This window comes from Empidonax traillii, unplaced genomic scaffold, assembly GCF_003031625.1.
Source record: "Empidonax traillii isolate 1590-97213 ecotype Southwest subspecies unplaced genomic scaffold, ASM303162v1 scaffold247:size2371522, whole genome shotgun sequence".
NCBI lineage: Eukaryota > Metazoa > Chordata > Aves > Passeriformes > Tyrannidae > Empidonax > Empidonax traillii.
Genome location: NW_020955440.1, coordinates 311,140 through 327,991, shown reverse-complemented (window position 1 = coordinate 327,991; position 16,852 = coordinate 311,140). Strand labels below are relative to the sequence as shown.

The 16,852-nt window shown below is 44.5% G+C and overlaps 1 protein-coding gene across 1 annotated transcript in view; it reads left to right on the top strand.

The window, feature by feature from the left end:
• COG3 (component of oligomeric golgi complex 3) overlaps positions 1–1,934 on the top strand; it is a 28,529-nt gene extending 26,595 nt beyond the window's left edge. Inside the window, exons 22-23 of the mRNA XM_027888886.1 lie at positions 464–562; positions 1,777–1,934. Of these exons, the coding sequence (XP_027744687.1) occupies positions 464–562; positions 1,777–1,806 (129 nt within the window). The 3' untranslated portion in view covers positions 1,807–1,934. The remainder of the gene's footprint in view (positions 1–463; positions 563–1,776) is intronic.
• Positions 1,935–16,852: the final 14,918 nt, after the last annotated feature.

The following is a 16,852-nucleotide window of genomic DNA, read 5'->3' as shown; positions in this document are numbered from 1 at the left end:
ACAGGGAAGTAACTGGTCCTGTTTATTCCGCACATCTTCCACGTGGCACCCTATGAGCTACCGTAAGGAAAATTAACTCTGTCCCAGCCAAAACCAGTTCAGTTTGGTCAGTTATGCATGGGCAGAAGCACCAAAGGCAGAGATGATGATGCAGATTCAATGAAAAACCTACCGTAAACTACCAGAAGAACCAACTTGAGTTTTAGGCTTCCAGGTTAAGTCTTTAGGACTCAGTGTTTCAGTTTAGCACATCTTGGCTGAAGTTTTTATCTCACAGCCAACATGGATTCCTTGTAGCTCTTTCCCAAAACAGCTTGTTTCAGAAGAAAAGTTCTTAAAGCTTGACTGCTTCTCCTTGCCTTGTCACATAAGTAGCTAGTCCATGAACATTGTGCTTATTGTGGTTCATGTTTGAGATGAGTGTTGTGGTTTTTAATACGACATTTTTTCTTTTGTTTAAAAGAATAACGTTCAGCAAATGTTCCAGAAACTCCATGCTTTGTTAAAGGAAGAATTTAGTAATGAAGATCTGCAAATCATAGCTTGTCCTTCAATGGAACAGGTATATATTGAAGCTCTCGGTTTTATCAGTTGCTCTGTCACGTGACTTGCTTTTTTAAACATTGATTTTTTTCATTTTTAGTATTTCCATTGTTCAGAATCTTTATTTATTATCCCCCTTAATCTTGGATGATTAAATACAGGGCATTATCTGAACTTAAGGCTCTCAGCTAGAACAGGGCTTTGTTTGGTTGTTTTTTAAAGAATATCGAATAGAGTTTCTTAAACAAAAGTGATGATTGATGTTGCTGAGATTGAGTTGTACAACACTGCAGAAGAGTTTTTCTGTTTCTAGGCATTGTCTTTTCAAAGAGATATCAAAACCAATGAATGCACCTTAAAAAAGCCTGTGCATTTGAAGGCAGTCTTGCTTTTGACAAATATAAAAAGCAGCAACTTCTGCATTCAGGAAGCACGAGAAAGAACTGCTAGGGTGCATTTCAAGTAAATTGCGTTGGGAAAATGTGCAGTTGTTATGGAAGTGTAACCCTACATGGTAGGTAAAGTCTTTAGTCTTGGAGATGATTTGGTTTAAGAATTCTCTGTATTAGGATTCTCTGGCAGAAACCAAGTAGGTTTCGAAAATGCCACTTTGACCTCAGTGGTCTAGGCAATGTGGATAGAATCTTATCACAGGGTGCTAATGTTTAAACAGGTAAACTGGTTTGTGGATTAGAGGATGTTTCTTGCAGTGAATGTGGCCACAGGAATGTGTGATAACTGTCCAGGAGCACAGAGTGATGCACCATAAGGAGGTGGGGTTATCCTAGAGGAGATGGCTTCCTCTAATTATTTATCTGTTAAAACTTAGAATCACTTATCCTACAAACTGAATTGTAGGGGAAACCATATTGTAATCTGTAGGAAACAGGTATTGTGTAGGATCCCAAATGTATTTCAGGTATCTGAGATGAATCTTACCATTTTTTGCCAGTGTGCCTGTTTTTTGGAATTTCTTGGCAACACATGAAGTCATCTTAGAAAATTTAACACAGTGGCTTATGATTGGTGAAATAAGTAGTCAGTATGGTCAACAACTGCATTTTAAAAACCCTGTGAGTAGGCATTTGACTGGAAATTTTGGCTGGTTGTTTTGTAGCTATCTTCTCCTGACTAATGTGCTTCATAGGAATCCTGTTTAAAGGTTAAAATATAACACATCAGTTCTGAAATGTAGCTGCTCTGTCTAACATAGACTTTCCTTCTGTCTTTCAGGTGAACTTACTATTATCGATGTCTAAGTAACCCAGCAATGAGGCTGCTTGAAATAAGCTTCAGCTGAATGCCAGGCAGTGAAGGAAACACAAAGACATTTACTTGAAGTGGACAAAGAATCTCGCTGTGCAGTCCAGTCTGCATCAAAACTATCCAGGCTGCTTAACCCTGTTCTAGGGAAAAAAACCAAAAAACAAAAAAACCCCACCAGGTTTATTGATTTGTTCAAGGTTTTCCTGTTTATAGGCTTGAGAATTGGGCAGATGAAAACAAAACAAAAAACCCTTTGCAGATCACTCTTATGGAAGCTCAGTAACTGCCTTATCCAGGTGTTTTCAAAGCTGAAACGTTTTGTTTTTTGCTTTTTAATGTAAAACCCATTTTTGCTTTCCCTTAATAAGCTGATGTATGCAATGGGAATTCACACTTTCAGTGACACTCTGGAAATAAAGTGCAGGGAATCAAATGAGAGCAGTAAGAGATACTAGCAAGACTTGGGAGATAAGCACAATGGTATGACAATTTGACTTAAGCAGGCATGCCCTGAGTTTTTCTTTAACTGCCACAAAAATCCTGTTAATCCACCATGTGCTTGAACATAATTCAGAGGTTCTTAGTTGTGAAAAATTTATTTCCTACATGTGAAGTGTTTCTTGAAACACTGGATATGATGTTTTTCTTATACTGTTGTGATTGGGAGCTGTGAGGTCTGATCTGAAGTTTTGCTAACCTTCCTCTGTAAAGGGTCTCACCTTCCTCTATAAAGGGTCTCAGATCCTTGAGATTTGCAATAGAAAACTGTGCAATATAAGTTTTGTTTTTTCGAGGGAAGCGCATGTTTTCAGATGCTTTACAGCAAAACTTAGCATTGAGGTTTTCAGGTACTTAGTTTTAGAGCAGAGTTGGATTTTTTGCCTTTCCCAAGATCAAAGGGTGGTGTCATATTGTTTAAAGTGCGATCCGAAACTGGAACTTGCACAGCCTTTGTGCTGTGGAGTAAAGGGTAGAGGGGGTTGCCTGAAATTGAATGTGCAAGGCTGTCAAATCAGCATTGTAAACAGAGGACAGGTACTGGTACCTGTTAACAATGCACGCTGTTCAGTAGGCATTTATTGGTCATTAGTGTAGAAAGCTGAATGCTAAACACCCAGCCATTAATGAAATGAAACGCTTAAAGCAGCCTCAGGGTGTGTCAGTGGGTAAATCCTTATTGGTCAGCCCTGCAAAAACCAAATGTAGTGAGAAACACGGCGAATTTTTTATTTATTTATAAAAGCTGTTCTGTACTTCTAAATCTGAAGAAATTTCCAGGCACATTGGTGGTATTTTGATCTAATAATTTTCCTATTATAAATTACATGGCTGGAGAACAAGATGGTAGGATTTAAAGCTACCACAAGAAGTGTTGCAGCAGTGGTGCTGAGGTACATAAATGGTACTCCTAGGACCTTATTTGACCCCTTAAAAATTAACTAACAAGGAGGAAAACTTGCCCTTTCTCTTTACTTTTGTACAAATACAGGCTGTAATATAATGTCCAGTGCACTGTAATATATGTATATTTGTTTTTTATGAAGTTTTTCAGAAGGACTGCATGGTCACTGTACAGAGTTATGACTGACTGAATACAGACATTGTACAGAAAAGACATGAAGGCTAAACCATGGCAGTAGTCACTTTTGTGGTTGGGATCTTTTTCTCTCTTAGAGTACCCAGACAGCTCTAGGACAGCTGGTGGAAAGATTAGAAGAGCAATCAGTTTATACAGCCTGTTTGCTAAGTGAACATTTGTTTAAACATGTACAGTTTCAGATATTTACGTTTACAAATAGTGTAAATACTTTCAAAAGATTAATTTAAGATGCTTTATATTATCTGACTAGAAACTTGCTGTTTTTAATTTTTTTAAATAAAAATGTTGCCTCCTATTTTGGTCCAAGAGTAAAACTTTATTCTGTATCCTGAGGCTTATCTGTCAAGATAACTGTAATACAGAGACAATAAACATCCTATAAGTGACGAACGTTGAGGGCCGTCATGTAAGCACAGGCAAGTGCATTGTTGAGAAGCGTTCTTTTTTTAGGAGTAAGAGAACTGGGTTTATTTGGCACAGATACATACCTGAGTGCTGAATGTACAGCTAATTGTTAAATTAATGCCTCTTTATGGTTATAATAAAAGTAAATTTGTATTTTCTTTACTGACAAGCAATGTTGTGTGACTGAATGGTCTCTTTCCTTACAATTTTGTTAGGGGGAAGAAACCCCAACTGTAATACAAAAACATATTTTAACTATTGGCTTTTACTAAAGGAAAACTTGGGAGCTGATGGCAGAAAACACAAATATTACTGTATTTGATACCTGTTCTTGCCTGGTTACTCACAGACTCGTCTTCCCATAGTTCCTCATTACCACAGTGTTCTTCCTTGGTATTATATCATCCAGAGGCTTGTGGTTTGTCCCCTGTAATGTCACCATGAAACTTCCCTTCACCCTCTGTCTTTGAGAATGCCATTTGAATGACATTGTCTAACCGAAGCAGAAACCCTCTCTGTGCAATTCAGCTTCCGTCTGACAGGTGTGGGGGCAGTGATATGTGACTATAGCTTCCTAGAGGCTTGGAGCCTCCAAAAGAGGTTTGGCCCTTTGGATTGCATCTCATAAATGAGGTGAATGCCAAAGCAGCTGACCAGGTATTCACCCTTCTTTTTGTACAACAGTGATGGCCTGAGGCATAACCTTACACTGTGGCATGTGTTTTTCAAGCAAAGCTAATAGTCCTTTCCTCACACTGCATGTTTGGTATTGACAAAGTGATGTGGGTACAAAAAGGGGAAATGGAAAAGTCTGTGCTGCTGAAGCAACTGCATGTTGGTGACTGCAGGTAGATCCAACCCTTTGTCCACAGTTGCTGTTTTCTCCTACTCTCATGCATTTTCATCCTCATGGGTCCTAGACCCAAGCCAACATGGTGGAGCAAATCAGATCTTTGATGTAAAGAGCTCTAAATAGAACAAAATGAAAACAGAATCAGTTGATCCCTTTCCGAGGTGCCCAACCATGCCACTAAGCCATGGGAAGTGCCATCTACCACCAGCTGAAGCCTGGAAACCCTGAAAACACCTCGTCTTTCCTCTCTTGGATTGCCCCTGGGCCCTGTACCTAAGCTGCTGGTTTCCATCCCCTCTCCACCAGCCTAGGTATCTCTGGCTGAGAGCCAAAGCAGGCTCGTCAGTCACACTTGGTACAATCAGTTCCCAAAGTTTCCAGTTCCTTGGCTGTAGGATGGAAGCCATCTGCTTCAGAGTACTGTGCATTCGGTATGTAACCCCACTGATCAGACTGTGATGCATCAAATGCTGTCAGCTGAAAGAAACTTGGAGCTACAAGAACCTGATGTACAGATAGGCATCGTGAGCTTGAAGAAAGGGACTTTATTTTCGTCACAAAGTGACTGTTGCCACCTTGATGAAGGAAAAGTTGATCTGAAATGCTGATGTAACCGCTTGCTGTGAGCACAGATATCTTCATTTCAGTATTTCATGCAGATAGAAGATGATGGAACACAAGGAGTGATATCACTGAGAAAGGGATTGCCAGAAGTATTGCAACATTGTCTGATTTTTGGACGGCAGGCTCCTGAGCTGAATCTTTTTATACTGAAGAAGGAACTCATCTTCACTTTCTGGCAGCTTCAGTAGGTGACTTTTTTCTGGGTCTTTCAGCTGCAAAGAGAGTCCACACAAAGTGAAGAGTGCTAATGCTAAACTCTCTGAGGGGAGGCTGAGCGGAAGAGCATCCTGCATCTGTTGTAAACCAATCTTTTGCATTTATCTGTGTTATGTGTCATGGGTGCCTTTTCCTTTCATGGCCATGGAGCACACTAACCCTTACAGCTGCCCTTTGGAGCTGATCCTCTTCCAGTACATGTACAAAGGGACTGAGGAGCTAAACTCATGATTTGAGACTGCTCTGGTGGGAGTAGGCTGCCCAGGAGTAGTGGGGCAATGAAGATGACCTCCTTACCTAACAAAGCAATTGGTCCTGAGAAGTCTGAGTTTTGGGGGTCAAAGAAGCCAGTGCTTTATGGTTCTGTGTACTTGAGGCCCTGTGTAGCTGACACCCTTCTGAACAGCTACGCCAGAGGCCTGTCTCCCTTGGTGACACATCTGTGGCCATGTATTGCTGTGAGGATTGTCAGCATTTGGTCTGTGCCTGCACCAGGGAAGACAACTTGAATCCTTTACCCTGAGGCCTCAGCGCCCAACCAAGCACTGTATTCCAATGGTAAACTGCTGTGTTTGCATCCAGCAAAGGACAGGGTTACACACCAGTGGCACCAAGCACGGCTGAGCCCTGGCCAGAACAGCATTTCCACTTCTGAGGAGGGGTCAGAGGTAGGAAACCTCAGTGACAACAAATACCAGAAGATTCTGGTGTTCCTCTCCCCAGATGCTTGTTTCACGTTAAGTGAAATGCTGTTTAGATAAAATCAGAAGCTTTGTGCTTGTATTGACATTTAATATTAATGTTTTGAAAAGAAACATTAGTGTTTCAAAGTGTTTCAAAATGAATTTGCGAGTCTTGTTGTTCTTGCCCTTCAGCGACAGCATTTCAATCTCGTCTCTAAATGCTTTCCTGAGACGGAATTTCATTAAGAGTCACACAGGCAGGAAATTTGGTTTTGAAAGAAATGGTGATTTTTCCGCATGAAAATTTGTGACCAGTCCCAGGCTGCAAGTCCCAAGCTTATCTCCACCGGGTGGTTTCCCTGCTGCTCTCTGAGGAGCTGGTAAGACAGGAGCTGGCCAGGCAGGGCCACAACAAGTGCTTGCCTTGAACAGGGACCTATTGAAGCAGACACGATTGCTGTGGCTGGGGAACAGTAAGTCAATTTCATCCTAAGCCAGGGTTTTAATGGTGACCTGGCAGTTCGATTTCATGGTGATGGAATGCAAAGGAGGGCTGGAAGGGTGGTGTTGGAAGTCATGCCACTTCCAGCACTTCTCACTGGTCCCTGCCCAGTCCAAGTAGATCTGTGTGCATGGGTCCAGGGTGGCCTTGGGGAGAAACACACGGATGAATTTAGACCCAGCAACTTCCCGGTCCCAAATGCCGTATTTTGTCTGCAATTGAACCAAACTTCCAGTTTTCCATTCAAGAGTCACTTCTGGGACCCGATGCATCAAGTCGGGGGCTGGTTTTTGGTGAGTTTTTGCACGCTACAGAGATTGGGTGACCCCGGGAAAGCAATGAGTCCCCAAAGGGCAGAAAATACCTTTGGGCAGAGTGTGGGTTGTGTGTGTGTGTTCCCCTCTTCCTACTGCACATCTAGATCTTCTGAAAGTCCTTGGACATGGGAATTTCTTTTGCCCTGGCAGTCTTTATGCTAAAAATAGGTCTTCTATGCATGCGTGTATGATTGTGCATGTGGCTGAGTGAGGGAAATGGCCTTGCCAAACAATAAAGGAGAGAGAAAGACAGTGTGTGAGGGAAAACAGCTCATATTTATGCATACAAATACAAATCAATACTCACAATCTCATGACATGCCGGGCAGATGATTCTGGGTGCTGGAGCATCCCTCTAGCTGTGGCACATGAGGAGCTTTTATCATTCACAGCATGTGCTACATTGAGTTTTTCCTGCCCAAGCATGAAGAAGTTGATTCTCACTGGGCTGCAAGAGTGGCTTGGCCTCCCCCAACATTATCTTGGGCTGCAACTTTGGAAAAACAACAGGGAAAAAAAAGTCTAACTTTGCAGCTGTGATGTGCTACAGTGCTGGCCATGGGCAAGCCTGAACGAGTATATAAGTAGGACAGGCTGTTGGTTTTCTGTTTTCCTCTCATCAAAACTGTAATATTCTCTTTACAAATATCAGAGTGGTCTCTTAGCACTGCCCTTTAGTGCTGGGGGAGGCCGGGTGGGTGGTAGCAGCCTGTCCCAGCTCAGTGGTGAGCCAGCCGCTGGCGTGTGGCTAACTCCGATGGGAAGCGTGTGATCCCGTGAGGTCAGGAGAGACCCCACAGCCGGTCAGCGGTGGTTTAGAGCTGCCAGGGATCGCCTTGGTGTCAGGCTGTAAAACCTGGCTGCCGTGTGATGGATGTAAGACCAACATGTCTGCAGGCAAACAGTAGGACTGCAGGAGTCTGATGGAAGCGTTATTGCAAAAGCTATTTAAAATGATTTGTAATAGCCAGTTAGACATTTAGGATGTCCATTAATGAGCCTCAGCACAGGGAGGACTTGTAAAATTGAGATGGGATTTACTGATTCCCCCAGACACTAGCTTTCTGAAGCGAAACTTTGGAGACTGGGAATGGAGTGTCAAAAATTAATATTTGATGGCTCAAACACTAGCCATTTTTACTAAAGCCATCAGTCATTTCATATTACAACTTAGACTGCAAGAAGGAAACTACTCTAGATAAACCTGCCTTGGCAGGGGAGTTGGACTAGATGATCTCCAGGGGTCCCTTCCAACCCTAATGATTCTGTGATTCTGTGAAATTGGTCACCTAAGTCATTCTTTAGTGAGAGGCACTCACTGGGGATGTGAAACAAACCAGAAGCAATGCTAACCTCAACCTAACTGACTCTGGCTGTTTTGGATTCTCCTTGTGCAGATAACAAGCCCGTGTTTTTTTAGCATGGCCACCTGGGGCTCCATGGGAAACTGGTAAAGGAGATGCCAGGATCAATCCTCACACCAGGGGATGTGAGGACATCTGTGGACATATGTCACTGGCAACTGAGATGGGACAATCCCAAAGTGCCCTCGTGTTGTGCACCCTGCCTGCATCCAGAACTTTAGTGTACAACACAAGAAACCACCACTCTGCTGGGCTGAACTTTTCATGAGCTTTCACATAGGAAAAAATAAAACTGGAGTAAAAAATTGAAGGTGCTTTGAGCATGCATTAAAGCCCTGGGATGCCACTGGGACATGTTGGGTGTGAGGTAGGACCTGGTGTCCCCCAGGCTTGCAGTCAGCAGAGGTGGCCATCAGGGTGGGAGCAGCCCCTGTGACCATGGCTCCCAGAGGCAGTTCTTATCCTTGGGTACCTGCTGTTCTGCATGCAATAGGTCAACAGGCTTTCCCTGGTGAATGTGATGAAAACAGCCATATTGCCTAATGTGTAGCTCACAAACAGTCAAGGGAAGGTGAGCCCATAGAAAGCCCACATAAATTAGGCTTTGGAATAAAAGTGTCATGGGATAGTGTCTAGGGGAAGTTACCCCAGCCTCCACCACCCTTGAGACAGCCACCCAGAGACAGCCAGCTTTGTAGACCTCATTTCCTTGCAAGAGCAGCACGAGTTGTGTAGCCAGTCCAGGAGGCTGAGGGGAGTTATTCAAGGGAGGAGAGTCACAATGACCCACCACGAGGCAGAACATTCTGCAGGTGTTCCCCCACCCAAGTGTTGTTGCTGCTGGATACTGAACCTGACCACTTCCAGCCTGGAACAGGAGAAAAAACCATCTGTCCGTCAGGATAACATTGTCGTATGGGCTCAGGAGAATGGCAGTGCTGCAGGAGCAAACTTGAGTTGGTAAATAGCAGGGAGGGGTGTGGGGAAAGTGTGGTCAGGATGTCTGCCTGAACATAGAGGATGGGGATGCTCTGCCCCAGGTTTTCTTTTCCCCACACCAGTACCAATCCTGGAACACTGCCAGACCATCACACTCTATGCTTTCCACCTAGCCTGGGCTTAGGTTTATTTTGTTTGTTTGTTTGCTTACTTTTTAATTAAGCCCCTTCAAATAACTGAGGAAAATTCATCCTTCACTTCTGTGTTTTCACATTTCATATACAAAGCTCAGCTCTTCTTATGCTATGTTATTAGCTGCTCTCTGATGATATAATTTGCTAAGGGCCCTCTTTCCATCAGACACACAAGTAATTTATCCTGCAAGGTATCGACAAGCAACACAGAAACATTTCTTGGCTAAGGGCTTAGCTCCCAGCATTACAAGGGAGCTGGGTTTAATGCTTTCTAATAGAACTAAGCTGCATTACCACCTGCTTCTCTGGGAAGAATGGAGAGCAACTAGGAGAGGCGAAAGCAAAGAGATCATCATTAATGCAGGAGCTAATTCTCACGCGCAGAAAGGGACTGTGCTCAGGCTGTGTCTATCTCGGGGACCTGAGGGACTTGTCTGCAGCAGCTCCCAGGTAGCTGCATTTCATACATGTGAAGTGTCTGACTCCAACTGTAACTGTGACACTAATTTATATTTAACCTGAAGATGCACATTTTTACTCTGCAGAATAGAATCTCCTTCCTGGCTGTAAGGGATAGAGGGGAACAAAAAAGCAGCAAACCAGCAATTTGTTCTTGCTTCCATTTTTCAGGCTTTTTATGAGGCTAAAAAGACAAATAGTCCCAGGCAGGAGGATTTGCTAGCCCTGTACTTCAGGATGGGAGAGCAGTATAATGTGCTTCTATGTTGAAAATAAAAAAGCCAACAAAATCACTGATTGTGTGATAAATCACAGGTAATTTTCTTGCACACTGACAGAAACTGCAATGCTGTGTGGCTGGGGAGGGAAGAAGGGAGGCAGGGAGGGAAGAGAGTGCTGCAGGGGTCTGACCTGTCAGGGAGATCCCATCCAGCCCCTGGCTGATGAGACAGAAATCCAGTCTTTGCTTGCCCTCCCAGGGTCACCAGAGCTGGGACAACAGGCACTGAGGAGCTGCTTCTCTTGGCAGCTGGGTTGAGGGGACACTCCAGGACACACTATCCCTTACTGGACAGAGTGATGATGTCCCTACTGATGAATTCAAGGCTGCTTGGACCCTATAAAGCTTTTGCCCGTGCTGTTAAATTCTTGGATTGGGGCTTGGCCTGAGACCAGGAGTACTTCCCCTCCTGATTTCTAGCTGAGGAGCCTGGATCCGACCTCATTAAGCAGTTTGGATGGAGCAGCCTGGTTTGGAGCGTAAGAGAGGGGAATGATGTGGAAGTGAGTAGAGCCCCTTTTCCTGCCTTTAGGTCAAGTGGAGCTGCAGGTGATGGAGGAAGGCATGTGTATGCACTTCCGTAGGTGAAGTGAGTCCCAGCTTTTGGGACATCCTGATCACACAGTTTATCACACGTGTGACTGGGAGCCCTGTCTTACTTCACCTGCACATTGTGCCCCTGACTGCCTCTCCATTCTCTCAAGGCAAAACTCAATTTGTGTGGCTGGTGGGACCAAGTGCTGCACACCACTTACCTTGCTGATCCCTGCAGAGCCAGAAGACAGACCCTGCCCGAAGGGCTCAAAATGGGTCTGACCTGGAGACCTGAGTTGCACTTAGACTTTGTACTGTCCCTCAGAACTGGAGGCAAATTTCAGTGTGGACTGTTGCTTCCATGAAGAGATGATGGCACTTGGAAGTCTGACCCCAGAGGACCAAACTAATGGGAGAAAAGAAGAAACAGCAACAAAGCATGGATAACTCAACTGATGCAGAAAACCTTCTGCTATCTGGGAAAGCATCCCTATTTCTAGGAGGAGAAGGAAACATGTTCTGCGTGACCCTGTGTCTCCAAGGTACACCAGAGCAATTAACTTTCTCTCCTGTTTTTTCCCTAGGTGAATTATTTTCATGCTCACCTCTGGTGCTGGAGTGATGCTCAGTCTGACTCCTTTTGGCTACAAATAGCAGCAATTCTCCAGCCTCTTCCCCTAAACAAGGATGTCCCCAGCAGAAAGAAGTGCCCCTTGTTGTTGCTCCCAAACACTTATCCCTGCAGTGCTACAAGGTGATGCTTCCTGGAGAAAATACACCACTGAAAAAGTGCTCATCACTGGTAATTTCTGCTTTTTCTCACTAACCCACCAGCTGGGTCTCATCTTGCCTGTGCAGAGGGCTGTGACTGCTCCATTATCCTCATGCTCTCCTCCCATGGATAGAGACTCCTCACCTGACTCTGGCCTTGGACTCCCTTGGGCAAGCTCAACAGGCTCCCAGATCACTTTTTGCAAGGAAGAGTTGCCAGTTACCTCCTATTCGTTCAACACAACTCTGTGTGCAGGGGTTTTCTCAGAAAAAGGCTTTGTCATCCGTTGCTTCCACTCTGCCTCCTTTCCTTCTGCACACCTCTCCGTGCTTGATCCCATCTTCTGCTGGTGTGGTGGAGGAAGACACATATCCCAGCAAGTGGCATCACCCCCCATCCTGTCTGTGGAAGAGGAAAGGTAGTCATGCTGGTTAGGTGCAATGCCATTTATTCCCAAAAATGCCAGCTGCTCTCCAGTGACACCCCAAGAGCTTGGGAAACTGCATTTCTTCCCTCTCCTTGGGAGACCTCAATTCAGATTTGAGAGAGGAAGCTGCTAAATGAGCCTAAACATTGTTCTGTGCTTTCAAAATATTAATAAATAATCTCAAAATAGCAGCAAGCAGGGAGAGGAGAAGTTTTCTGATGATATTAAGAGTGGTTGAGGCAAATGGTTGACTGTGAACAGTTGCAGAAAGATCCTTGTGGCACTGAATAAAAGGGTAATAAAATCACAGATGAAATCTGATGTAGATAAATGTAAAGTGATGCGCATGGGAAAAGACAATCCTATCTTTACATACAAAATAATGGGCTCTGAACTGGCTATTTCTGCTTGGGAGCAAAATCTTCAGGTTATAATAGATAACTCCATGCAAATGTCAGCTCAAGACTCAGTAGCAATCAAAAAAGCAAACAGAAAAGTAGGAATTATTAGGAAAGGAGGAGAGAGAGAAAACAGAGGAAATCATCATACTGCTGTATAAATCCGTGGACTTCCTTCTCTTGTATACCCTTGTGCAGTTCTGATTCACTGATCTCAAATATGGTACAGAAGAAATAGAAAAGTTATAGAGGAAGGCAACTGAAGATGATCAAAAGCACAAAAGGGCCTCCATTCAGGGAATGACTGAATAGATTAAGACTTTTTATCTTGGAAGTAAAAATGACTGAAGAAGAAATATGACCGGGTTTTGTGAAAGGAAGAGCGATGTGACTGGGGAACAGCTGTTCATATTATTCAGTGCTCTTCAAAGGAAGAGAGTGAACATCAAAGAAAATTATCAACTGACAAGTTCAAAATAAACAAAGGGGAATTTTAGCTGCAGCACTCCTCATTATAGGGTACAGTGGATATTTAAAATTTTTATTGGTTCAATAGGGTGTAAGCTAATCGATGGGAGAAAAATCCATCAAGGGCTATTAAATGTAGAGCTGGCATCTACAGTTCAGGGTGTTCCTGAGCCACAGACCACTGGGGAAATGGAAAGTATTCTGGGAAGTATAAACAAATGTTTGCTCTATTTTTGTATTACTTCCTGAGCATCTGCTGGGTCTCATCCAGAGCAGGATACTGAACCAGGTGTATTCTGGGGGACAACCCTTTCCAGTCATCTCTATGTCCTGCATTTCACACCAAGCCATGTCTCCCACTAAGGCAAAGTGGTCTGAGGTGTCTGGTGCTATTGCCTGTCACTGATTCTGATTCAGCCCCCTGCATCACAGAGATAGAGCTGCTTGGTGACTCTTCAGCCACCAAGGTTCTTCACCAGGACTAATTTTCAGTGTTCCACCAAGACTCACAGACAGATGCATCCCATTTTCCTTTATTTCCCTAAGCAAAAGCCTTCTCTTGCATGGACAAGTCTTCTCTGCAGGTCCTCAGCTGGAGGACAAGTTGTTCTGGAATGCAACCTTGTGCTCCATGCAGACATCTCATGTGCCCCTCACTCTGAAGTGAAAATGTGACCTGTTAGTGGCTGTGTCTCAGAACAAGGATGTTCTGTGACAGCCAGCTCACATTCTTCCAGCCTGGCCTGGATCACTCTGGATTTATGGTTCCAAGGCATCAGGGAAAGAGAATGCCTGGTTATGAGCAACAGGAAATTGAGGGGGAAAAAAAATTTAGCAGTGGCTCTAATGGCCAGGCAAGATCTGAGTGATTCACTAAGATTTCCCTCAGTAAATTAAAAGTGAACACTTGAATGCTACACTGACACAACACACAAGTGCCTCTTACAGTTGAAACCTCACCACCTTAACGACAGAGACATTTGTGTTCCTGTGCAATTTTCCAAGGTTGCCTTAAAATCCTAGTTTGTGGCTAATGGACACAAACTAGGGTTAACCTCACTCTGCACCTCTTTTCCAGCTAGAAATGAGAATGAGGGATAGTGGCTATTAAAAGGTAATCACACCCAGGGGGAAATTCCTGAGCTCGAGTATCTCTGTTCCCCAGATCAGGGTAATCTCGTGCATTTGGCTAGCTGTTGGCAAAGCTTGTCAAGCCAGGCTGGCTTGTCACACTCAGCATTTAGGAGCCTGTCCCATTTCTGGAGGCTGCTGCATCGCCCAGGCATCCTCGTGTTGATTTCGCATGCTCAGCAATGTGGTGGTGAGGCTTATTTTCTGAAAACCTACCATTTTCGCCTATAAAGCCTAATTTACAGTAAATTTAAGCTCAAATTCTATTCTTATTGACACTTGTGCTATTTTGCAGCAGCTCTGAAAGAGTACTGATGATATACATTGAATGGGAGGACAGTCAGACATCTGTCCTGTTGATTGATCTGCAGGAGGGGGAGCACCAAAAGGCCCATTAAACACACTGAGGCAAATACTCTGACAGGGACTGTTATGGGAAAAAAATCCCCACCCAGATTTCTTGCCCCTAGATTTCTTTTAGGAAGGAGGAGTCCCTTCTTGCTTTGGCTCTGGCAGGAAGATGAGAGTCTTGGTTTTAAGTGGGAACTGCCAGCGGGGAGGGGTAGGAAATGCCAGGTCCTGTCTGCAACCTGGGGAAACTGGGTGGCTTCCTCTTCCTTTCCCTCTTTCCTCTTCCCCAGGGTGGCCCCCAGCACTAGAGCCAAGATGATGAACTAGGGCAAACCCCAGCCCAGTTCCCATCATGAGGGCTGGCACTGTCCAGTGTGGGGGAGTCCAGCTGGTTCTGGGCTCTCTGTAAACTGAGATATCAAAGATGGAACTTCTTACACCTGGCAGAGGGCTAACCACGGACAGCAAGACTGTAACACAGAGTGGGTTTCCTGTTAGAGGTTAACCTATTGTGTTAGGACATGTGGCTGTATGTCCAATCAAGAGTTGTTATGAAGCTATAAACCAGTGCTGTGTGTACATGTGTCACCCAGGACTGTATAAAGGTAGCTGTACTGTTGCAATAAAAAAGCCTGGTATCCTGAAACCCATGTCGCCTCCCGCCTCGACCGCGACAGTCCAGCCCATGCTGGAGGGTGTTTTTAGCCACAGAAAGGCAGAGCCCCGGCACTCCACGGCCATACACTCTGTGCATGGGCTGTGGGTGCAACACTACTGGCACAGGCTCCTCATTCCTGCAATGGCCTTATTTTAATATATTTGTGCTGAATAATACATATTTCCTGTGAAGAAAAGAGTGTATTTCTGTGCAGGAGGATCTTGGCAGCTCTGAATACTGAGCAGTCATTTCCTCAAAGCAGTAGGATTCAACGCTGTAATCAACCCTATTAGCATTAAAAGAACTGTCTAAATGTCAAGCCAAGTTCAATAAATAAGCACTAACACATTTAGAAATGGCTTAGAAAGGGGAATTAAAAGTTTTGTTGCTAATTATGTTTCTTATTTTAGATTTTCTGTCAATTCTAGTTCTTCCATTCAAATGAGAAAAGCATTTGCTGCCAAGGTGGAGGAACTGAAATGGCCTGAAAGTGGGAAAAGCTGTTCATCCATAATAGGGAGAGGGCAGGAACCTCAGCCCCTCTTGCAAGCCTCTGGAAACACAATGGGGAGGGGGGGTCAGCAGACCTTTCAGTAAAGCCATCTCCTAGTTTTCTGTTATGATAAGTGCCAGATCCTCTGATACCTCTTGATCTCATTAGAGTCAAGAAATGCCATGGGACAAAGGAGGGGAGGGCAGACTCCTCTGACCAGCTGAAGGTGTGCAGGCCAGGGGGTAGGCAAGTAGAAGGCGGGAGCACAGCTTACTGATGGCACATATTATAAGCAGCTTCAGAAATCTATGCCAGTTTTAACAATCAACTCTGCTCCTCCAGACCCAGCCACCTCCGACCCTGCCTGGATGGAAGCGGCTCACCCATGTCTGGCGCTTTGATGTGGTAATAACATATAACTGATACTGATGGCAAAGGCTAATCCACTCTGCTCTGTAATGTTCCCAGTCAATCAGGCAATATTCTGTTATTGGAAAAACTAATTTTTGTCCCTCTGATGGTAATCAGTGTATGCCCTGAAGCACGAGGCTTGATAGCCTGTGTAATTTGCAACCTAGCTAAGTGTAACTGCAGATGTTAATCCTATTTATACAAATGCCTGGCAAGCAAAAGGAGGGTTGGAGGGACAAGCTGCAGGCCAAGGGAAGGCATAGAGCAGGATTTCCAGGAATTCTCCTGAAGATTTCAAGCTGCTGTGCCCCAGTGATGGGAGACCGAGAGGTTTGGAATGGACAAGGGGAGATAACACAGGCAGTGACTATGCAGCTGTGTCACTCTGGTTGCCTGGCATTTCTTCTGGAAAATGCTGGAGCAGACGTCACCATGGTGCACCTCCGCTTCTTCAGGCAAACCACTCTCTACTTAACAAATGCAATCCAGAGGGACCTTGACAGGCTTGTGAGGTTGGCCCGTGCAAATCTCATGAAGTGCAACAAGGCCAGTGCAATGTCCCACACAGGGGTCAGGCAAACCCAAGCACAAACACAGGTTGGACAGAGAATGGATTGACAGCAGTACTGAGGATTTAGGGGTGTTGGTTGATGAGAAGCTCAACATGACACAGCAATGTGATCTCGCAGCCCAGAAAGCCAGTTGCATGCTGTGTGGCTGAATCAAGGCCCAAGGTCATTCCCCAAGTGAATTAGAAGCCTAATAGCGTCAATAGCAAGGAACAGACACTTCCAGCAAGCAAGCTGGAGTAGGCATGTAGCTTTGGGGGAAAGAGATGTAGACACAGCTCTCTAGCTATACCCTTCCAAAAGGGCAGGAAAAGACATTTCCTCACCTCACCAGAGTGCAATGAGACCTGAACATGCTAAATGGCATATTCTGGGTGAACCGAGCCCTGAAGTGA